Source organism: Pholcus phalangioides, unplaced genomic scaffold (genome assembly GCF_987345545.1).
Source record: "Pholcus phalangioides strain wild (caught in Gottingen) unplaced genomic scaffold, Ppha-v1.0 ptg000017l_1, whole genome shotgun sequence".
NCBI lineage: Eukaryota > Metazoa > Arthropoda > Arachnida > Araneae > Pholcidae > Pholcus > Pholcus phalangioides.
Window position 1 is genome coordinate 15,692,425 of NW_028301610.1, and position 25,399 is coordinate 15,717,823.

The 25,399-nt window shown below is 38.0% G+C and overlaps 1 protein-coding gene across 1 annotated transcript; it reads left to right on the top strand.

Annotated features, from left to right (window-relative positions):
- LOC149072444 (acetylcholinesterase-1-like) lies at positions 1-24,860 on the top strand. Its single transcript, XM_089246975.1, has 5 exons — positions 1-191; positions 13,783-14,329; positions 18,227-18,535; positions 19,440-20,070; positions 23,987-24,860. Exons 1-5 carry the CDS (start codon positions 174-176, stop codon positions 24,213-24,215), a joined length of 1,734 nt encoding a protein of 577 aa, XP_089103101.1. The 5' UTR covers positions 1-173; the 3' UTR covers positions 24,216-24,860.
- Positions 24,861-25,399: the final 539 nt, after the last annotated feature.

Sequence of the window (25,399 nt, forward strand, 5' to 3'; positions counted from 1 at the left end):
ATATGTTTGCCAGCCATACTGAACACACACACAGCATGCGCATCGCGTAAACTTGCTTATAATAGTATTGCGATCGAAATTCTTATATATAACGACCTGCCATTTGTTTGCTTTCGGAAATTGATTCGCTATCACAGCCTCGTGTGTGCGCGTGGAGAAGTATTATCAGAGACATGGAACACCTGAAACAGGTAGGTTTTAAGAGTATCGAGTTTATATTTTATCGTCGTTGTACACGTATTTCAGCTAGGAAATAAATTGCAGTTCTCAAATGAGGAGCTTATTTTCAAAAGGGAGCATTTCCATTTTTGCTGAATTTACAATAGAAATAAAAAAACGTGTTCCCGAGGAATACGTTTGTTCTACAGAAGTAGAAAACAGCCCAACACAAGGGTAGCATGTAGGAATGGTAGAAGAATATTTAAATATTACGGGTTTTTTTTATCAACATTCAAAGGAGTTATCCACATTTGAATTTTGGAAATGTTCTGTTTTGAAAGAAAATTATAGTGGAAATGTTACCTTTTGATTGAAATTTGAGCTGGTCAAGAGTCTAAAAAATTGGAAATTTCTACGTCAGATCTTGATTCTAGAAGGTTTCTATTAGCCCAGGAAGGTACCCTTACTGCTTTCTTGTCATTAACATAACAAACACGATCATTCTACAGTGGAACCTCCCAAAACGGACGCTCCCGTTAGTGGACACCTCCACTGACGGACGCAATTTTGAATTACATCGACGGGACTCGGTGTATCTTACTATCCATACACTCCTCGTCAGTGGACAAAATTTTCAGTCTCATTGGTGTCCGTTATCGAGAGATGAAAAATACCGAAGTAAATGGAAAAGGTGAATATGTTCCTTTTTGATAGAAACGACTAACTTTGTGATTCCTACAAAAAATATTCCTGTTTGAATAATCCCGATTGCATAATCTGACAGAGTTTATCTCAAAGATTGTTAAACAGTTAAAAAGTGCATTTCGGAAAAAAGTGTAAATGTTCCCTTTTGAAAATAAGATCCTCAAATAATCATTAGATGCGATACCTTTTTTTACATAATTTGTATCTGATAATTTAAAATAATCTTCTTGGTTATTATTCCCTGAATATAGAAAATTTTCATACTTTTTTTTCAACCTTTACCTCTGAAATCATCGAAGATATACGCGCGTATCTATACAGAGTGATTCCATAATATTCTCTTTGCCGCATTTTACTGGCAAACCGTTGATCCTAGAGCAGCGTTTCTCAATCTATGGTCTGCGGACGATGACAAAGGTAGTCCGTGGGCAGACTTGGTAATCTACTTCTAAATATCAATCATAAAATTAAAGATGTTTTTTTAAATAAAAACAATTCGTTTTGATTTGGTGACCATATTTCATTAAGGAAAATACGGGAAGCAAGAATCTTAAATACAGCGAAATACGGGACATCATCAATTGTAACCAAAAAACATTGCCATAAGTCTGCAAAATCAACAATTATTGCTAAAATTGCCGAAAAATTACAAATGATTAAAAAATGAAGGACTACTGAAAATCACTGTGAATTGGAAAATGTAGTTCTATATTTATTATTATCAAAAAAAATACTATTTATACGCAAAAAATTATCTTCATTCACGAGTTTAGTAAGCATTACAAATTCAAATAAGCTTCGTTGAAAAAAACGGGACTACTGTATAAAATCTGGCCGTTGCGACAGGCCCGCACAATACGGGGCACCATCATGTTGTAAGTTTGTGGTCCGTCGAGTTGTTTCAGAAATTTCACTGGTCCTTGGATTCAGGGAGGTTGAGAAACACTGTCCTATTCCTCTAGGACAGGGGTTCTGAACCTTTTTTTGACTCGAATTTTTAGTAAAAAAAAAGTCTATGGTGGAGCTTCTCGTAGGCCTATTTTTTAATTATTCATCAATGTTATTGATTTATTTTTATTAATTTACTGGGTTTTTTTTCGCCTCGAGCGGCCACGGAGCTCCTGGAGAGTTCACAGCCCCAAGGGCTCCTTGGAGCACCGGTTGAGAACCTCTGCTCTAGGAGAATACTTCCACTTAGAAAAAGTATCCTAATAGCGTATAGAACTCAGATACGTCATTCATGTTGCAAGGGGCTGCGTAGTTAATAAACTATAAAAATTAACTTTTTACACGCACACCCTGACTTCAAAAACCGAATTAGAAAGTAATGGCCTTGCCTCTCCTGAAGCAAACAAAAATACAGTAAAACCGCGTTAATTCGTCACCCTAATAAGTCGTCACTCCGGTTAAGTCGTTATTTTTCTTTGGTCCCGTCTAGCTTCTATATATAAAAATGTTATTAAACCCTCTTTTACTCGTTACTAATTCCGGTTAATCGCCACTTCGGAAAAGTTTTAGAGAGAAGAATAGATGATTTCTATATATATGGCTCCCTTTAAAGAAAAAGCTTGATAACAGCATTGCCATATGTTCAAAAGTGGCCATAAAAGCTTGATGTACCAAAACGGAACAGCTCTAGTAATGGAAGTTACGTTGTGGTAAGTCATTTGCCGACTAAAAAAACAAAAGTTCTAGAAACTTTAGGGACTGTTCTAGAAACTTTAGGGACTGTTCTAGAAACTTTAGGGACTGTTCTAGAAACTTTAGGGACTGTTCTAGAAACTTTAGGGACTGTTCAAGCTGGATCTAATTTCTGCATGCCCTCCCCCCCTAATTTAAAGCTTCAAATTAAAAACCAGACATTTTTTCCCAAATTGAACCCTTCTAGTGTCCTCTCCGCCCTGCCTAGGACCTCTTCAAGTCAAAATTAGGCCGTGTTCTAATTTACCTTGTATTTGGTATCATGAATTACTGTGATAAGCTCACCAGTGTATTTTACCATGATAAGTAAAATACTTAAAAAGCTCAAAAAAAGGTAAGAATTTCGTTTTTTTTTTCTTTTGTAATCTATAAATTTTGTTAATACGGTAGCCGCCGCTTATAGAATCACGTTTGGTTCAGCCATTTTGATTCTTACGAGTGGTTGATTCTTATACCCGGAAGTTTTTTTGCTGTTACTTTTCCACTTACCACTGGAGTACAAAAGGGATGGGAGAGGGGGGGGGCTTCGGATGAGATATTATGATGTTTTTAAAGTAAAAACCAAATAAAAAACTTATTAATTTCTTATTGAATATTTTTAATTTCTAAAATTTTAAATTAGTTCAAACATCTATAACATATCGTTTTCCTTAGACATCGTTCGTTGTCAATATAGACTGACTAAAATGTTGCACAGTAACTGTACAATTGTCATGCCTTTTCCACGCACACTCTCAAGGGTGGGAGCTGACGGGGCTCCAGCCCTAGGACCCCGGGGACTCACAAAAAATTCCAGCCTAGGGGCTCTGCTCCGGGATATGGGAGCCATCCGAGAGCGTAACTCTAGATCAGAGGTTCCCAAACTTTTTGTTCCATCGCCCACTTCTTCAGAATATTGTTTCAATCATCGCCTCCCTCCCAACTCAAGCCAACCCATAGAATCCTACGTTATACCCGTAGCTTCTATCACCCCCTCGACCTTTCTATCGCCCCGAGGGGCAATATTAAACACCTTGGGGGAACACTGCTCTAGATAGATTCGCTTATTAGTAACATCTTTGACAAAAGACTACTGTTATTTTGTTTGTTTTTAACCATAAATCTCTTGCGGATAAGTTTTGTCATTCGTGGAAGGAATTTCGCTTTACTGCAAAACTGTAATCCTTACTGTTTGGTGGAAAAAGGCAACAGTCAATATGGGATGGTTTTCTAGTGCGTCATAGTTCATATAGATGGCGCACCCTCTCACGCTTCTTCTTTGTGTAGTTATTTTGTAGTATGTCTTAATCCGTGCAGATGGCGCAGCCTCCTCATGTTTTCTTTATCGTTATACTTTTTTCTCAATGCAGCTAAATAAATTTTTAAGTTTTTAATGTGTTTTATCTTGTCACTACAAGAATCAGATTAGTTTTACTTCAAAGATAATAATGACAATATGTCCTTCAAATAACCTTGTGAATAATCAAAATTATTCTACGAATTCCCACCACTTTGGTGAACGGTGGCAGTTTGTGAGAGAAAAAATTTTTGTTTGATTCTTATAAGCGGAAATCTGATTCTTATAACCGATGATTTCCCTATGTTAAAACAGCGTTTGAATTTCATTTTGCCGTTTTGATTCTTATAAGCGGTTGATTCTTACAACCAGTGAATCTTATAAACGGTAGCTATACTGTAATTTTATAATTCATACTTTAATAAATTTTATATTACTTTAAAATTATACGATTTTCACAATACTGCACATTGAAACTGACTGTATTTCGCTTAAGTCGCCACTCTGCTTACGCCGTCATAATTTCTCGATAACGTGAGTGACGATTTAATGAGTTTTTACTGTAATTCCATGTTTCTATGTACAATATTGGCTGAGATATTTGAATTCAAATTTACCAATGACGTTTGAGTACTGAGCATAATCGCCGGTAAAAATGATAAATTTAGGAAAATTTGTCAAACTTACCAAAATGGTCGGTGATTATGCATAATAGATGGTTTAGTATGAATAACAACCAGATGGATAACATTTACCGTGCGTAACAACTATACTCCAAATCAAGAGATTTTCTGTTTTTAATCTTGATACCCGTGTTTCGGACTTGTTGTGATTGTTGTATTAACAGCAAAAGTAGACCATACATGCTCAACTCATGTCTCACGGGCCAAATATGACCCTCTGAGTCCTCTGATATGGCCCGCAACAAATAACCAAACAATCCAGATTACTTGAGCAATCCGCGGCACACCTTCAGTCACTTAGATGTCACGTGGTACATTTTGCAGATTAAGTAGCTCGACGGCTCATTTCCAGGTCATTCGAGTGGCTCGCAGCAAACTAAGCCTGCGCACATAGTGGAGCGACCAAGAGCTACGGGAGTGTATAACAGATCCTAGTGCCGAAAACAATTGTATTGTTTTGTTCTACACCGCACATACTCCAGAGCAAGACGAAGGAGAGAGAGAGAGAGAGGCTACTCAGCGAGGTGCGCGATTTGAACAAACCTGTTTGTCTTCAGCTCGATCTGCTGATTTTCCCTATTTGCTGATTGGTCCGTTTTCTCCATTTTTTTCTTTCTCTCTTTAAAAAAAGAGCTTCTGTAGGGAGATCATCATCATCACACACTTACATTTCAGAACCCTTCCGGTCATTTTTCTATCCTACTCCTCTTTTACTGTGCATAGGCATCTCTTCCTCCACCCTTATGCGATTCTTTCTTCCTAGTCGCAATTCTTGTATCACGTACCTCTTCGTCCTACTAAGTACGCTGCCTTGCAGTTCACTTAAGCAGCTCGCTGCATCTTTATAGATAAATGTGGTCCTTTTTTGCACATTTCCAAATCACTTAAATTGCCCGCGAAACTTTTCCAGAACACTCAAGCTGTTATTTGATCACTTTTGTTGCACCAAGGTTATTTTCTGCACACGAGAGCTAATTAGATCGGGACCTACAGTTTATTGCCGGTTCCAAACGGCAGCGTTTTTGCTTTTTTTTACACATCTTACCGAGAGGTTGGTTAAACTGCGGGAGCAATCTTTTTCTGTGGTCGTGTTTTGCCACCGTTTCCGTTGTACTCCCACGTCAGGAAAGATTCTGACGAAGACGAGTCGGGTATCGAACTCGCGACACCTTCAGACATCTTTTGGTACTTTAGGCGAGTGTCTTGGTGACCTGGGCTACTACGTCCACAGATCACCTCAGTGACTCACGACACATTTCCATATGACTCAAGTGGACACACTTTTAGATCACCTGAAAGATTAGCGGCGCATTTTTAGCTCCCCTGACAGACTCGAGGCGCATTTCCAGATGACTCAAGTGGTCCGCGACACATTTCAAACCAATGAAGTTGCCCAAACTCTCCAAAAGGTTGAGTGTGGACTTGGTGTAGAACCCTTTGTGTCACAAACTTATGTTTTCAGAGTCTATATGGTATAAAGATTATCATCAAATTTCGTCCAATTTTGTAGCATATTTTTTGAGCTATCACGATTTTTCCATTTTTTGATTAGGGGTCATTCAAGTATTACGTCAGCATCGATGGGGAGAGGGGTTCCGATTTGCTGACTTTTGATGACAAGCGTGGGGGGGGGAGAGTTGTATAATGCCCATGTCATCAACCACCCTTTATAAAAATATAAAATATCTTACTCGGTGCGCCAAAAACTAGGAAACCTTTCGCTAGTTTGTGGTCACCTGAACTAACATTCTCCCTATTGAGTCCCATACAGAGCCACTTTATAGTGATCTCTAAATATTTATCGGATCCAAGTGATCTGTTAATGTGTCGCGGGCCGCTTAAGTGCTCTGGACTTGTGCCGCGCGTCATACAAGTGATCTGAGAATGTGCCGCGGGTAACTTGAGTGATGTAGAACCGCACAGCATTGGGGGCTATCTTTATAACAAGATATAAAGATATTTTCGTTCAAAAATTTCGATTTTTTTTTTAAATACTATTTGCGTTAAAAAAGTAAATTTTTTTAGAGGGGAGGGGGGAACGACGAGCTCACGCCCCCCCCCCTTCCCCCGCTTACGTCTCTGATCTCACAAATATGCCTTAGGAGGTAGGGGGCTGAGCTGACGAAATTTTGCTGACTTTTGCTGACAGGGGTGGGGGATAGAAAATGGCTAAAAATTTGCTGACGTAATACTTGAACGGCCCCTTATGTACCATGAATTAGTTCTATAGTAGTTATAAATCATGGTTTTACGTGAACTTTTGACTGTAAAAATATTTTTAAAGGGAAAAAAATTTGCAAAGTAAACATTGAGAATTTCCACGCAAATTCAAAGATTTAGATGTTTGAGGATATATAAAATAGATTGCGTTAGATAAAGTTTGACGGAAGGTATAAAAGGTTCGCTTTTATGATGTGTGTAGCGCGTGTCAATTTCCATATTTAATTCCACGCTCGCCCACTTGACAAATACTGTAAAATCCAAGTGCAAAAGTCGTAAAGACTTTGAAGACCGGCAGATTTTTTTACATGTCCTTGTTTGATGATGGTTAACTTTTTCTTGTCCGTGCTACTAATCCGGCCGGTGATTGTAATCAAAGTTCCCGTACTCATAATAATAAGAATAGAGCCTAATTTTCAGAATGTCTTAATGAGACCATTGGAGAGATTTATGCAATAAAAAAAAATAGTTCAATTTTTGAAAACCAGGTGCTTTTGTTTTAATTTTCCTTTTCCCCCTGGTCCATATAGCGCATGTACCAAGTTCCGATTTAATACGTGCACCCAGAACTGGCGCTTCATGCGTCTGAGTAGTGTCAGTATACTGACGAGAGGCGCAGTGGTAAGACGCTCGTCTTCCACTATGAAGTTTACCGGAAAGGTCCGTGGGTTCGATTCCGGCCTAAGAGCATCAGAAACAAGTTCTTTATCTTGGGGCGACCACCGATAGATGGTGCCTTCACTTCCTACCCACCTCCACTAATTACAAATTGCCGTATGGCGATATATGAATGGAGTTGGTGTGCGGTAAAGTAGAAGTAGTATACTGATGGGTGCTACATGGGTCTGAGCAGTGTCAGCATACTGAAACTACTCGAATCTTTGCGATGCCCGTAGTGGGCGTATTCTGTTGAAACTTCAATTATTCACCTCGTGGTAAAAAAAAACCCTTTTTTTTATTGCATAAATCTCTCTCCCATGGTGTCATTAAGATATCTTGAAAATTTGGGTCTATTCGAATGAGTACGGGAACTTTAATTATAATCACCCTGTATATCAAGACCTAAAGTTTTATACAGGTGTCCCTAAAGAGAAAGTTGTTGCGCTGTTTCTCGTGAGGCCAACTAAAACAATTCTACGTTTCTAAGTCCCACATTCACTGGGATGTTCGAATTCGAAAACCGGGGGCAAGTTTGGTAAAAACAGCATTGAACCAGCACGTCCTAAAGATAGAAGGCCTCCGTAGTCTGCTTGTGACGTCAGTAAGTAGTTCATTTTCTCTCAGAATATTTAGGGAAAAAAATTCCCTGCTCGTGCCAGTATCATTGTTGTGCGGAAAAGAAATGATCGGGCTCAGAATTGGCGATTTCTATGCCGCACATCCAATCACTATGCGGTATTTGTGAGTCAATCAGGAAGATTCTACGCCAAAATAAGAAGAAACGAAATAGGATACTGTGTTTCAAAATGTGGCGAACTTGCTAGGTAGCCTGAATGACGTTTATCGCAAACAGTGTAGAGGCCTTCTATCTCTAGGAGGTGCTGATTAAAGCCGGGTAAAACGTTTTACCTGCATTTAATGCTATTTTATTGAATATCTCACTTAGAAATGTGGATTTTTTTTATTATTTTTTTTTGCTGGCATTGGGAGGGACAGGGCAACAGCTTTCTCATTGGATTTTTGGGCACATGGGAATTGGATTTTGGGCATGTAACTATGCAACCCCTTGCATCATGAATGACGTATCTAAGGTCTACACGTTATTTGTATACTTTTTTCTAACTGGAAGTATGCCTCTAGGACGGTGATTCCCAACGTGGGTCAATTTGATTTTTAAGGCGGCAATTTGAGAATGAATTTTTCTATTAAGGCTTGAAGCTTTTCACAACTCCCGTCACTTTTATATCAGTTCAAATTTTTTTAAACAATTTCTTTCGCGCGCGCGTGTGTGTGTGTGTGTGTGTGTGACTCCTTTTTTTATTTTTCTCCTTCAGTGTTTTCCTAGGAAAAGGTTTGGCCCACGATTCTTAACGTTTTGTGTTCCTCGGACACTTTTTGCCAGAAAGATGAAATCCACAAAGCTCCTGGGCCATTAGACCCTCTTTACAAAATATTATTCTGTATACAGGGTGTACTTTAAGTGCTAATGCGGCGTTTATCTCATCAACTGTCCATCGTGGAGGTACAGTTCCAGTTTAAAAAATGCTCAAAAAATGTTCAAAAATGACCCTGTACCAGTTTTGAGAGTTTGAGAGTGAAAATACAGTGTGTAACAAAATAAAAATTCCAGATATTTATACGGTTCCCCCCTGGCCTCTAACTTCCAATTGGAAAGTCGTTGTCCTCAACAAAACAAGAAAATTCAACAAAAAAAATTCCAATTTCCAATGGTAATATTCGATGAGATATTTTAATTCAAAATCGGAGAAAAATTGAGAAAGGCCAGCATAAATGAGAAAAGGAGCGCTGTCCGTTAAGTTTCGGCTGTTCGTTTATAACTTTTCTCCTATTTTTGAATTCAAAAATATCTTAGCGAATATTGAATTTTTTGCTTAGAAACATGGAATTTTTTCTGTTGGTCTCTCAAGAGATACCGGTAACAACTTCCTAATTGGAAATTAGAGAGCATGGGGGGACCGCCTAAAAATTTAGTTTTTTTTTTCTATTTTGTGACGCACTGCATTTTCACTCTCAAAACTGGTACAGGGTAATTTTTTAACGACTTTTGAGCATTTTTTAAAATACAATTATACCTCTACCACGAACGGTTGATGAGATAAAGGCCGCATTAGCATTTACAGGACAGCCTGTATAATTATCGTGTCATTTTCTCATACTGAAATTTCTCGCCCTAATACCAGAAATACAGTATAGAAGATTTATAAAATTCTTTTATAAAACTTGAAAAATGCGACAAATTAAGCCAATTGGTTCTATTCGAGTGAATGTTACCAATCGGGTTATTGATTGTTTTTCTCAAGTTTTGTAAAATATCTTTTTTCAAAGTTTTATAGTGTAATCTTTGCCTAACGATGGCGACCGTCCAATAAATACGGGTTTTCTTCTGTTGGACAACAATTTCTAATTTGAAGTTGGAGACCATATAAAAATTTAGTTTTTTTTATTTTGTGACACGCTGTATCTTCACTTTCAAAAACTGGTACATTGTAATTTTTGAACTCTTTTTGAGCACGTTTTAAATTGGAATCATACCTCTACGATGGATGGTAGATGAGATAAAGGCCGCATTAGTACTTACAAGACACCCTGTATAGCAATGTAAAAACAATGAGTTAATTAAAAGTATTCATACTTTTCGGCCTGTTATGTTTGCGGCTTTTATCAGCAGACGTTTTGTCCCAGGCCATTTTATAAGAAATTTAAACTGATGGGCCACGTTGAGGAAAGGGTATACAACATTGTGGCAGGTGTCATTGACAAAAAAAGAATGGGTCACAGCCTAAGACTAAACCTTTTTTCTTTTTACTGGGGGGAGGGGGGGGGGCAAATAGAAAGGCTGGTGGACCGAAAACGCAACCGATTAACCGTGTTAAAAAGGGTTTGCTTCGTCCACTACTGTAGTAGACATCATCGGTGCAGGGTAAGGAAACGACCCCCGCGGAAGACCAGACCGTGATCTACTGGTGCTTCGAATGGAGACGCCTTGGAATCTGCATCGTCATTGTAGTGTGGGACAAGTGATGACATCAATAGCCGACAGTCTTTCGAAGAGGTCGTTTCGTCTTCTTGCTTGCCATAACTGCACCGACGATGGCTACCTCAGTAGTGGGCGAAACGTCTGCAGGAAAAACGCTTCGAACACGACAAGACATCCCGAAATCTATGGATACTTTTTATATTCGGCCGTGAAAACCTACATCTCTAATCAATGAGTTAATTGTTTTCTCCAAGGACCCCTGCTTTTAACTAAGCAAATGAACTTTTTGGCTCCCTCATCGGGAATAGGATTTTACTTTTTTGAATACCGAGAATTACAAGTAACGGGGGGGGGGGGAGAGAAAGAACTAGGGAAGGTAATTCCGGGGGGAAAAATTTAAGGGATGCAAAGCACAGAAAAAATTTTTTTTGCTATGTAAAAAACCACTGCTCAAAGATCAACGTTTCGCCAGTAAAACGCAGTACGTGCTGCTACCTATGCACCCTGCAATGTATGTTTGACAAATATTTGGGATGAATATAATTATACGGCTACAGTAGAGCATCGATTATCCGTACACCGATCAACCGAAATATCGGTTGACCGAAAGTATTCCAGTCGGCAAGTGTTCCACTGTCTTGAGACAGATATGAAGTGGTTGGAAAAACGAGATGAATGTGATGCTGTCCAATTGCTGTCTTTATGAAACGTTTCTGAGATTTAGCGGCAAAAAAAACCGGGTCAGCTCTGAAGCAAAAGAAAATTTTGGACTTAGCCATTTTGGACTATTTTGGACCATTGCTCCTATGACACTGGTACAAATTTTTTCCGTAGATGATCGGTTATCCCAAAAATCAGTTATCCGAACACTCCCAGTCCTCAATTGTTTCGGATAATCGATGCTCTACTGTATAACTAATAATGAGAGATTCATAATTCTCACTATGTAATTTATAACTCATGAAAATCTAATCTTAATTCTCGATATCAAAAATTGAAATGAACTTCGTTGAAAATGAGGGAAAACGGAACATTTTATGAAAAAAAAAAGTTGAGATGGCCAAAATTACGGGAATGTCAGTAAAATACGGGTCACATGGTCACCTTATATACAGAGTGTCCTGTAAGTCTTAATTTGGCCTTTATAGATTAGTATAAAATCATTTGTCCAGTGGATTCTTTTTTTGGTTTCTTCACTAAATACTTTATGATTATCAGCCAGCCAAATCCAGGAGAGACCAACCTGCGGCCCTTAGATGACTGATATAATGACAAGGTCTCTTGTGGAAAAACCGAGAGAAGGACCCGTTTAACCAATGATTTTTCCCACTAATCGAGCCTACACAATAAAAAAAAATTCTAGTGAATAAAGAAATGCACAATTTTGAAGAAATATTTATAAGTTTCCATTATTAAAATAGTGACGTGGCCGACGGCTTCAACCAATGAAGGCGTCCAAACGCGAATTATAATGTAAAAAAAAGATGGTATGCAGTCGAATCCCGTTATAACGAACTCCAAGAGACCGGAGAAATCACTTTGTTATAACGAAATTTCGTTATAAAGGAATCCCAGGTTTTAGCATTTTATTCCCGTGTTAACTTATCTGGAGGATTAGAAAAGTGTTCGTTAAAACGAGATTTTCGCTGTAACGGTATTCGTTGAAACGGGATTCAACTGCATTTCATTCTTACTGAAAGAATAAATTTAAATCTCATTTTAAAATGAAATGAAATGGCAAATGGTGAAGCACTTATTTATACAGGGTGTCCTGTAAGTGTTGATGCGGTCTTTATCTCATCAACCACCTGTCGTAGAAGTTGATTCCAATTTAAAAAACGCTCAAAAGGTGTTCAAAAAATACCCTGTACTAGTTTGAGAGTGAAAATACCAGTGACATACAAAATAAACAATCTAAATTTTTATACGGTCCCCCTTTTCTTCCAACTTCTAATTGCGAAAAGTTTTTGCCCTGTCTCTTCTGAGCGCAACAAAAAAAAAACATTTTTTTTTTAACTGCAATATTGGCTGATATATTTTGATTCAAAAATCGGAGAAAAGTTATAAAAGAACAGCAAAAACTAACGGACAATGCTGCTTTCCCTCCTTTATGCTGTCCTTTCCTAACTTTTCTCTGTTTTTTGAATTCGAACATCTCAGTGGATATTGCATTCAGAAACTTGGAATTTTTTTTTTTGTTTTCCTCAGGAGAGACAGGGCAACAACTTTCTAATCGAAAGTTAGGGAGCCATATAAAAATTTAGATTTTTATTTTGTTACACACTGTATTTTCACTCTCAAAACTGGGACAGGCAATTTTTGAACGCTTTTTGAGCATTTCTTAAACTGAAACTACCTCTACGACGAATGGTCGATGAGATAAAGGCCGCATTAGCACTTACAGGACACCCTGTATACTGTACTTTCCCCGCACACCCAAAAATAAGCAATTTTGCAATTTTTTCGTTCTTCAAACTGACTGTTAAATCGATTTCCGTGATTTGAAGAATTCGGTTATTCCCCGAAGTCACACGCTATATAATTGGCACCGGCAATAACCGCGTGATTTTGCATGAAGACTTATAAATATTAGTTAATTGGGACCAAAATTTATCGTTCGGTAAGAAGTAAAATTGAAAATGCAGTTATATTCCTGAATAACATACTTTTTAAATAGAAAAAGTTAATGAAATTTTACTTTTATCATAATGGCTACATAAAATCCAAGTTATTTCGTGGGCACAACTTATGAATTTAAAAGGTACATATATTCCCTAAAATATGTGCAAACGAACTTCGTGTATAGTTAGCTTCAAATATTTCCACAAAAGCTTGGTTGCAGAGGGAAGAAAACAACTTTCACTCGTGGGTTTGAATTAATTAAGAATTGCAGACCCGGTGAATTATTAGTGATAAGCATCACATTAAATAAAACTTATTAAGGCTGGCAAAGCGTTGGACTTCAAGTATTAAATAGTGACCAGACCGTAAAAATGGCAACAAGCCTTGGAATAATATTTCGAGGAATCGCGAGAAAGTTTGCATCTTTAACAACTTATAATTAGCTTATACTGTAGCCTCAGAAACCAGCTTAACTCAGTACATACGCTGTCCTGATCGACCAAACAGTTCTTACTTGATTAAAACAATAAATTAATCACTATCAATTTAGCAATTATCCTGTGATTATGCGTGAATTTGAGAAACGTGCGCAATATTTTCATGAAAACCGCGTAACTTCAAGTTCGCGTAAGTCGGGGTATTACTGTGCAGCACTGTCATTCCATAATCCGAAAAGTATGTTCCTAAATTTATAAAACGAAAAACAAATGTATTTATGATGAATACTTTTCATTTTCTCTCTTTAATTTTACCGGTAGTATACGTTCTGCTTGTGCTTGATATTGATGGCGTGCATAGCAGCAGCTCAGGCTCCTCCTGGCATTATTCCTCCACCCGAAGTCAAAACCAAACTAGGAAAAATCCAAGGCAAGAGGGTGTCTTTCAATGCAGTGGACGTTGATGCTTATTTGTCGGTTCCGTTCGCTAAGCCACCTCTCGGAAATCTTAGGTTTAAATTATCTGAACGACCAGAAGCATGGAACAAGACTATTATAGCTGATCAAAATCCTCCGGCATGTCCGCAATACACACCAGCACCTTTTCCATGGTACGATGGCGCACCAGGTCATAATGAAGATTGCCTTTACTTAAATATATTCACTCCGTCTTCCCAGACGAACGGAAAGAGGAGTGTACTCTTCTGGTTATACGGCGGTGGATTTTTCGTTGGATCCAATAGAGCGCCAATCTACGATTCGAGAGCTTTAGCTGTGACAGGTGATGTAATAGTGGTGACAATCAATTACCGACTTGGACCCCTTGGATTTTTATACAGTGGAACTGATGATGCTCCAGGCAACATGGGTAAGTTAGTTTTTATTCTCTTATTCATGATGAATCTGAAATTAATGAGAATGCACCTGATTTTAGAAATTCTGTTCAAGATTATATTGGTAAGTAACGATAAAGTAGAGTTAGACCTGGAAGAAATGGTGGCCGCAGTCAATCAGAACTCTCTCCTAAAAACCTCATTCAGGTAATGAATCAAGTTCGAAAGTTTCGGTTCGTTGAGATATGAAAAAAAATCACAAATGAAGAATGCATTTTTCAACACACTATGGGTGTCGTCTTCAGGGAATAAATCTAATAACCACTATCACGCTGACCGGGGCGCGTTATTCCAACCTATGCATAGGATTTTAACATGGAGTTACTGCTCTTTGCTAAGATTATAATTGCGTCACTAACAAGCGATGCAAGATGCGGTTTTTGCACACGACTGTAGAGCCATTTGGATTGGCGTTCCACTAAAACCTTCTTATACTATTATAGTTATAGCGTGGAAGTTCTAGAAGTATGGGTTCCGACTGTGGTATTCAAAAAAGATTGAAAAATTGCCCAGAAAAACTTTTCTTTGCTATTGATAAGCCAATATAAAACCGTTGATTATCACCGGATTTATCATGTTTGTCACATAACATATATGTATTACGCGGTGAATGTGATAAGTCCGGTTATAATGTATAATCGCAGGCAATTTTGTTAAGTTTTATAAATTTCCCTAAATTTATCACTTTTACCGGCAATTATACATAACACCCAACTTCATTAGTCTGAACTTCAATATTTCGCCTCTAGATTGTTAAATCACAAAATTTTTAACATGTGGGAACTTATGAAAACAATTCTAGCAAATCATTCTTTTTCGCAAAATGAGGATTAATCGACTCTTACACCATTCTGACTCCCTCAATTGTAGATTTGTACAGAGAACATACAGTCACACAGGCACACACACAGAGAATCAATTTTATGTACAGGGTCATAAGGAAAGTCCCTTGACCACATTTTACAGGTGAACCGTTGATCCTAGAGGCATACACCCAATTAGAAAAAGTATCAAAATAGCGTAAAGGCCTCAGATAAGTCATTCATATTCCACAAGGGGCTGTATATAATTACTAAAATACAAAAACTAACTTTTTATACGGACACCCTATCCTCAAAAATCCAATTAGAAAGTTATTGTCCTGTCTCTTCTGAGTCCAACAAAAGATATCCTATGCTTTTAACTGCAGTATTTGCTGAGATATTCAAATTCAAAAATCTCAGAAAAGTTGGGAACGAACAGCATAAATAAGGGAAAGAAGCGTTGTCCATTAGTTTTTACTGTTCTTCTCGAATTATTCTCCAATTTTTGAATTCAAATATCTCAGTGAATTTCACTTGGAAAAGGGATTTTGTTTTTGGCCTCGGGAGAGACAGGCAACAACTTTGTAATTGGATTTTTGAGGACAGTGTGTCCGTATAAAAAGTCAGTTTCTGTATTTTAACAAATATATAATAGCCGCTGTGGTGGTCGAGTGGTTACAGTGCCGGACTCGTGATGCGAGGATCCGGGTTCGAACCCCACAGTGGTGGTCGGCTGAAGTTGGTTTTCTGTGGTTCCCAACTTCAAGGCGCAAATGCGAGCCGATCTCCCCGTTAAAAAGTCTCGCCACAGAGAGCAACAGTCCTACAACGGTAAATCATTCAACCATAACACTTCACTCATAGTTAGAAAAATTGGGGGCAGATGACAGCACTACACATAACAAGCATTACACCGAAACAAACTTTACGTCAGGTTGCACTACACGTACACTCACATTCCCGCATGTACCGATTCGTTGGGGGTTCGTTGGGGGGTTCCGCGGGGGGGGGGGGTGCATGTGTGGTGTAGCAGTGGTAGGTAGGGACTCCAAAAAATGGCTCGGGGATCCATGATGTTCTTAAGTCAGCCACCTCGTTGGGCAATTTGCCTGTTGTGGCGTTGTATTTGTATTTGTATTTGTATAATAATTCACAATATGAATGACGCATCTGAGGTCTAACGTTATTTGGATCCTTTTTTTTCAAATGGAAATATGTCTCTAGGATCAACGGCTCGCCAGTGAAATGTGGACTAGGGACTTTCTTCCACCCTGTACATAGGTTTATTCCATATTCAATCTATTTCAATGGACTTCTCATGTTATGTTTATAATTACAGGGTGGTGATAAATAAACCGACACTACTCCGACGTATGTGGTGCCCATTCTGATGGAGGCATTTTGATGAAACTTGATATATAGGATATATGGACCATATAGGAAAAAGAAAGATTCTTTAAAAAATAGTTCAATTTTTGACAACCACAAGTCATAAAATTTCGCTTTTATCGCTGTTATCTTTTGCCCATAGTGCAAATAACGTATACTACATCAAGTTTCAATGAAATACGCCGCCACAACGGGCATTACATAGGTCGGAGTAGTGACAGTATAATCAAACTGACATTACTCAACTTACTTATAGTGACACTACTCCGACGTTTCTAGTGCCCTTCGCGTGTGTGTGGCGGACATATTTTATTAAAACTTAATATATACGTTACTAGGACCATGGTAAAAAGATAACTGCGATAAAAAATTGGGGTAGGCTGTATCGTGAATATGTTTTTTTGTGCCGTGAATCGCGTGGTAGGTAGGCGTATTGATTTAATGAAATGGATATCATAGGATTCGTCTTTGGGATAGCTAAGAGACGATGCCGATGTCGTCTATTTGTGATGTGAACAACTAAGATAGCGTAAGCGAATACGTACATAATCCCTGACATAATACGTGAAACAATTTCGTTACGAAAGGCCGCGAGCCTGGTGCCAAGACTGGAAGAGGTAATAAAACCAGAGCAGTCTTATTGGATTTGTCTTAGAAATGCCCATCAGATGACACCAATGGCTTCTATTTGCGTTGAGAACCTCTCGAGATATAGCGTAAAACAATTTCGTTACGAATGTGGGCCATTCGGTCTGGGAAAGGTATTAAAACCAAAGTGGTATCGTCGGATTAATGTTAGCAAGATCTACCCGCAGACATCAAAAACGCCGATATATTCTGAATACTTCCTGAGATATGAGCGTTTGAATTGTTTCGTTCCTCAACTTTTTTGCGAATGCACCCAGTATTATCAGATAATTTAAAAAACGTATTCACGTCAAAAAGCGCCATTTTTTCACCTCGTGGTCAAAAAATGAACTTTTTTAATTGAATCTTTCTTTTGCCCATGGTTCACGTATCCAATATACCAAGTTTCATCAAAATACCTCCATTAGAGTGGGCCCTACGTACGTCTCAGTATTGTCAGTTTATTCACATGGTGATTGTAATTAAAGTTTCCGCACTCTGAATAGTTTTTCTCAAAAACTGCTTTTCCGAATGCAGCCAAATTTTTAGGATATCTTAATGAGACCATGGGAGAGAGATTTATGAAAAATAAGTTCAATTTCCAAAGACCAAGTGAAAAGTGGTGCTTTTTATTGAATTTTCCTTTTTGCCATGGACCATATAGCGCATATACATATGCCAAGTTTCAATGGAATATCTCCATCAGAACGGGAGCGTCATAGGTCTGAGTAGTGTCAGTATACTGAAACTACTCAGACCTATGTAACTCCCGTTCTAGAGGACGTATTCTATTGAAACTTGGTATATACGCTTCATGGTCCATGAGAAAAAGGAAAATTCAATAAAAAAACCTCCACTTTTTTCACCACGTGGCCGAAAATTGAACTATTTTTTATTTCAAAAAACCTCTCTCCCATGGTCTGATTAAGATATCCTAAAAATTTGGTTGTATTCGGAAAAGCAGTTTTTGAGGAAAAACTACCCAGAGTACGGAAACTTTAATTATATAATCACCCTGTATATATAATTTTTAGAGCATTTTATTTTTTCAAGGAATTTCTGACATGATCCTTGCATTAAGATGGGTGAACGAGAACATAGATGTTTTCGGCGGCGATCCTACAAGCATTACAATATTCGGTCAGAGTGCAGGATCGATCGCCGTGTCCTTGCTCACAGTTTCGCCGATGACAAAGGGTTTATACAAACGCGCCATCCTCATGAGTGGATCAGCTTTTTCACTTGCAGCTGGCAATGATGGTGACTTGGAAATGGGGCAAAAACTGGCCGAGAATGTAAATTGTGCCAACGAAACACTCACTCTCAAGGAAAATCCCAAAGTTGTTGTTCAATGTCTGAGAGGTAAGTGTGTGTGTGCTTCAAGTAAACCACTCGGTATATATTTTTGGGGGGTGGAGAGGTTTCATTATCAGATTCTCACTCACTCAACTATGTACAGAGTGTGATTCATACGCTTTCACTTTACTGATGCGCATTAACGTATCCGGAAAATTCACCACCAGAAAATTCAGCGACAACAGTTCGAAATTAGTGAATGATCGAGTGAACAAGTGAACGAGTGAGTGAGTGGATGAATGACTCCTTTACTCCCTAGGTCACTCACTTACTCACTAGGTCATTCACTTACTCGTTAAATCGCTCACTTGCTTCCTAGGTCATTCGCTCACTAGGTTGCTCACCTTATCATTCACTCACTAGGTCGCTCACCTTGTCATTCACTCACTAAATCACTTATACTATCATCAGCTAAATAGGTTGCTCACTCTGTCACTCCCTCACTCACCCACTGACTAACTAGGTCACTCACTGTTACTCCCTGACTAGGTTACTCATTCTGTCACACACTCAACCACCAGGTCACGCATTACTTACTACGTAGGTTACTCATTCACTAGATCACTCGGTCTACCACTAGGTCACTCACTATGACATTCGCTCGCTCGCTCACTCACTCACTAGGTCACTTACTCTAAGTCACTCGCTCGCTCACTCACTCACTAGGTCACTTACTCTAAGTCACTCATTCACCAACGTTATAACCACTCTTTCACTCACTCACTGACTACTGTATCATTTACTGACTCACGCACTCGGTCATTCCTAGCTCACTTACTGGCTCACTGACTCGAGTCAAACTCTTGAATTTTCCCAGCGGTGAATATTGCATGGCGATGAATTATCCGTAAGTCTCATGTATTAAATAGTATTTTACAGTACTTACATTGTTCTCGTTCAACCTTAATAGGTATCGAAGCAAACACATTGGTGAAAGTTCTTGGTGAGATGTATCCGCATTCGTCGAGAACATTTTTGCCAACATATGGAGATGACATAGTTGGAGAAGACCCGCAAGAATCCCTCAAGAATGGAGAATTCAACCCTACAGATATCCTAATCGGGAATGTTGAAGATGAAGGTTCATTCCAACTCACGACTAGTCATCCAGAGGAGTTTGGTTTTTTTGGAGAAAAAAACACTTTAGTCAATAAGAGTTATGGTGAGATGCTCATCAAAAAAACTTTTTCAAGAATTCCTAATCCAGACGAGGCTGTAGAGTTCTATCTAGGTGACGTGAAAGATGATGATGAGAATAAAATTCGGAAACGAGTATACACGGCTTCTGGGGATTTCACGTTGTTGTGCCCAACAGTTTACCACGCAGAAGAGTTCGCGAAAAGGAATAACAACGTTTACTACTATTTCTTCACCCACAGGCCCAGTAATTCACCTTGGACACCATGGATGGGTGTTGTACACTTTGAAGAAGTCCAGTTTGTATTTGGACAGCCGCTTAACACACCAAGGGACTACGATCCTATTGAAGTGGACTTCAGCACCAGGATCATGAAACTCTGGACCAATTTTGCAAAATTTGGGTAAGTTAGTTTCTAAAATATGTCAAATGATACTTATGTTATCATGTTATTCAGTATAGTTTTTGTAATTGCATTTTTAATTGGGTTGCTGTATTTTAGAAATACACTGCTGGCCACCCAAATTGCAACACCAAGAAAGACAAGAGATATCGCAACAATATTTATTTTGTAGATAACATGTTGACCAAGCATCAAATGATTAAATTTATAGACTTCTGTGAAGTGTGGTTCCTGCCAAAATCAGTAGCCAGAGTAGCCGCGATTGTTGGAGATCACCGCTGCCACACGCCTCGGCATTGATTCAAAGAGACTTTGGATGTGTTCATGGGGTACAGCAGACCAAACAGCTTCCACGCGTTGCCAAAGTTGATCTGGTGTGGCAGCTGGGGATGTAATCTGGGTCAATCGTTGAGCAACCATGGACCACATGTTTTCTATCGGCGAAAGATCCGGAGAGCGAGCTGGCCAGGGAAGCAATTCAATCTGGCGATTGACGAAGAACCTTTGGACAATGCGTGCCACGTGTGGTCGCGCATTATCCTGTTGAAATATGGCTGTGGGCAAGCCCTGAAGGTAAGGAAGGACAACTGGCTCCAACATCTCGGAGATGTAGCGCTGGCTTTTTAAAGTACCGGCAATGCGTACTAGAGGCATGGCCCCCACAAGGCCGGGGCTTACAGGGCTCTAGCCCTGGGGCCCGGGATAATTCTCATAATTTTTTGCGTTTTCACGCTATACATGAACTATAGAAGGGCCCGTGAGAAGTCTGACCAGGGGGGCCCGTGAAAGATCCCAGCCTAGGGGCCCCTACTCCTGGATGTGTGGGCCATGACTAGAGGAGTGCGAGAGTGATATCCAATACCGCCCCATACCATAATACCCGGTGCAGGACCAGTGTGGCGGTGCATAACGCAGCTGTTCAGCATCCTCTCTCCACGGTGTCTCCAGACTCGAATCCGACCATCGTGGTGTTGCAGACAGAAGCGTGACTCGTCAGTAAAGACAATTTCATTCCATTGTGCCGTCCACATCCTTCTTTCATCGCACCATTGGCGGCGGAGACGTCTGTGGTTCTGCGTCAAGGGTAGACGAAGCAATGGACGTCTTGCGGACAGACCACTCTGCTGTAAACGGCGTCGAATGGTACGCGAGACACTGGATGATGCGGTACAGACTGAATGTGCTGTGCTATGGTTCGTGATGTGGCTGAGCGATCCATCACTGCCATACGCACAATACGCCTGTCATCACGTGAAGTGGTGCACTGAGGTGGATGTGATCGAACACGTGGGTCCGTCGTACCCTCCTGCATCCAACGATCACATATCCGCATTACAGTTGTTTGGTTTCGTCCAACACGACTACCGATTTCCCTGAAAGATAATCCACAATCTCGGTAGGCCACTATCCTTCCTCTGTCGAACTCGGATACTTGATCAAAAGATGATCGCTGTTTACTACGAGGCATAATTGATCGTTTTTTTGAAAAAAACACAAGAAAAACATAATTGCCGTACTTCAAATCGTCGAAATCTCCAAGCCTTAAATAGCGCTTTGAAGTGGCGCCACAGGCGTGCGTGATGTGCGTCTGCGCTGAAATTCTAATCATTTGCATATCTCACCTCCGCTAATGCATGTTGTAAATTTCATATTATTTGCATGCTTCCTTCAGGGTGTTGCATTTACGGTGGCCAGCAGTGTATATGATATCCATATTTGTTATGAGCATCTTTTTATCAGCCACGTCGTTGGGCATTTTGCCTGTTGTGGCCTTGTATTTGTTTTATGTAGCACAATAAATTTTCAAACACTTCATTTAAGGGGTCTCGTACCTTTTTACATGGTGAAAGACTATGCTCTAATATAAATATCATTAAAAATACTATTTAACCATCGATTTATTGCAAATTTTTTTGCATATGTTCTTGATTGTATGTGCTATCCTATACTGGTATAAAGCTTCACATATCTTGGATATGTAAATTTTCAAAACAAAATGCATTAAAAGTAGCTTGCGCACATGATGAAACACCATGACATCAATGTAATTCAATAAAAACTAATTCAAAGTATAAAGGAAACTGTTCAGTTCATAAAATAAAGCAAAAAGTTGAGACTTCACATTTTAACTCAATCTTATTAAATTTTATTCTAAAAGTTTATGAAATTTTAAATTTAATTTTTTTTTGAAATTTTAAATTTAATTTTTTTTTGAAATTTTAAATTTAATTTTTTTTGAAATTTTAAATTTAATTTTTTTTTGAAATTTTAAATTTAATTTTTTTTTGAAATTTTAAATTTAATTTTTTTTTTGAAATTTTAAATTTAATTTTTTGGAATTTTAAATTTATTTATTTTTAATTAAAAATTTGATTTTAAATAAGATTTCAGTCTCAACCTTGAAATAAAATCTCAACCTTTTGCTTCATTTCATGAACCGAACAGTTTCCTTATATTTTGAGTCAATATATTTATTCAATTACATTGATGTCGTGTTATTTTATCAAACGCACAAGCTGTTTTTAATGCATTTTTTTTGAAAATTTACAAAAAATTAAGTGCCTAAGATATGTAAAACTTCGTACCAGCAACAGGATGGCGCACATAATCAAAAACATGTGCAAAAAATTTGAAATAAATCAATGGTTAAATAGGATTGTTAATGATATCTCTATTAGAGCATAGGTTTTCGCCATGTTAAAAGTTTCATAACTTTATAGGTGAAAGTTTATACCCGTTTGTAATTTACATATACGGGATGAAAACTAAAGTCCGATTTAGCTCAAATAACTCGTAAACCGTTGCTTATAGAAACATACTTTCAATTAGAAAAGTATCCTAATATTGCCCATTTTAGACGTGTAATTTTTTTCATTCCCAAACTGATACAGGGTGATTTCTGAACACATTTTGAGTATTTTTTAAATTGGAACCATACCTCTTCAACGAACGGTTGATGAGGAAAAGGCCGAATCAAGACCTAAGGTCTGTATATGAGGCCCTAGTTAAAGCGATCGCATGTCTAAAATGGACACAATATTGGGATACTTTCTCTAATTGAAAGAATATTTCTATTTCTATAACCAACGGTTTACGAGTCGTTCGAAATGAAACGGACTCAAATTTTCACACTGTATACAGGGTGTTCTTCAAGTCTTGATTCGGCTTTCGACTCATCAACCGTTCATCGTAGAGGTATGGTTCTAATTTAAAAAAATGAAATCACTATATGTATCAACTTCGAGAGCGAAAATACAGTGCTTCATAAAATAAAAGAGAGTTTCAGTTAGAAACTTGTTTTCCTATCTTTGCTGAGACCAACATTCTACATTCTACATTTCCAAGTGAAATTTTTCTCTGAGATATTTGAATTCGAATACCATAGAAGAAGAGGAAAAAACAACATAAACTAACAGACAGCTGCTGTTCTTTCCTAATTTTTCTTCGAATTTTTAATTCAAATATCTCAATGAACACTGCACCCAGAAACGTGTATTTTTTTTTGGGGGGGGGGGGCCTCAGGATAGACAGAAAACTAACTTTCTAATCCGATGTTAGAGGACAGAATGGGAAGTCGGAATTTAGAGACGGGGGACCGTATAAAAATTTCGATTTTTTTATTTTATGAAACGTATTTTCACTCTCGAGACTGATACAGAATGATTTCGGAACACATTTTGAGCGTTTTTAAATTAGAGCCATACCTGTGCGACGAACGGTTGATGAGATAAAGACCGAATAAGGACTTACGGGACACCCTGTACATTCACTGAATGATGCCTTTCAAATTTCGGTGCACTACTATTCCCCCAAAAGTTCGATTTTAAATTTAGAGACCATGAACTCTAATTTCAAATTATACTGTAAATATAAATCGTCTTATTTCTTGACCAAATTTTTCCATGATGTTTTTCAGGAAACCTGATGAAAATTGGCCAATGTACGAAGCAGATACTCAAATGCTGCAGGTTCTGAACACCAAGGATTTTTTATCTGCACAAGGTCCTCACAAGAATAATTGCGATTTTCTCAAGCAGTATTACGGTAAAACTAAAAAACCATCGGAAATGACGGAAAATGACGGAATATTGGAAACTATCTTGAAATTTATCTGGAAAACAATTGGAAGTATATTTGCGAAATGATTTCGTTTTTTTTCGTATCCCTTTCAGACCCTGGTGCTACAAATGTTTTGGTTGCTTTTTCTTACTGTGGAATTTTTGCTTTTGACCTCAGGGTGTTATGCCCTGACTTTTAAAGGATTGCGTAAGGTTTTAGTTAGAAATATAAACTTCGGGGGCTTTCCAGAAAGCACAGCACTTAAAGTTAAACTTTCAGGGTGTTTTTAGGCTTCTAAGTGAAAGTACCTACGGGAAAAATGTGATTAATCACATAAAATTTAGCAGTAAAATTCTGGAGAAAAATTGATATGCGAAGACGAATATACCGTGCATTATCTTGGTTGAAAAAATTGGAACGAAGTGAATTATTTCTTCACAAACAAAAATGATAATTTTTGAAAAAAATTTGCTGGCATTGACGTTCTTCATTCCTTTTTTTTTTTGAGAATCAAAAATGCAAAAACATTTTGAAAATCCAAAAAAATGAATGCTCGGTTCTAAAAGGGATACTCCCCTGTTAGTGATTTCTTTTCTCACGTAGAATGCGTCTTTCTACTATACACGGTGATTCTAAATTCATGGGACAAACTTGAAGAGGTGATATAAGGCACCTAAACAAGAATTTTTGGTCATTGAAGCGAATTATTTCTTCACAAAAGAAAATGAAAATTCGAAAAAAAATTGAAAAATAAAGATTTACTGACATTTATGTTTACAATGCATGTTTCGAGTATCAAAAATGCAAAAAACAAAATTGAAAATTCCAAAAAATGAAAACTCCGGTCTGAAAGGGATATAACGTATTTGACGACTGCTAAAGAGGTCAAGAAAATGTTGCACTTTTATTTATTTATATATGTGAATGTTATGAATGCAAGTTACCCAATAAATTGACGACACGCCTTTTCCTTGTTACATAATATCTAAGATTGATTTGACAATATATTCATAATTATCATTGATTTCAAGATTTCAGTCATTTTGATATATTATTCTTTTTCAACCTACTTTTACGATCAAATAAGATATCTTCGTGTGTTTGCAGTAGAAAAACACCATTTGGCATACGTCTTTTGAATAATATTTTATTTATTAATGCTAGTAAAACATATTTCAAAACATTACATCCACATTCGTATTCTGCCATTATACTCCGTCTACTATTTTTAAAATGTTTCTTATTCTGTATTCAAGATTCAATTACATCA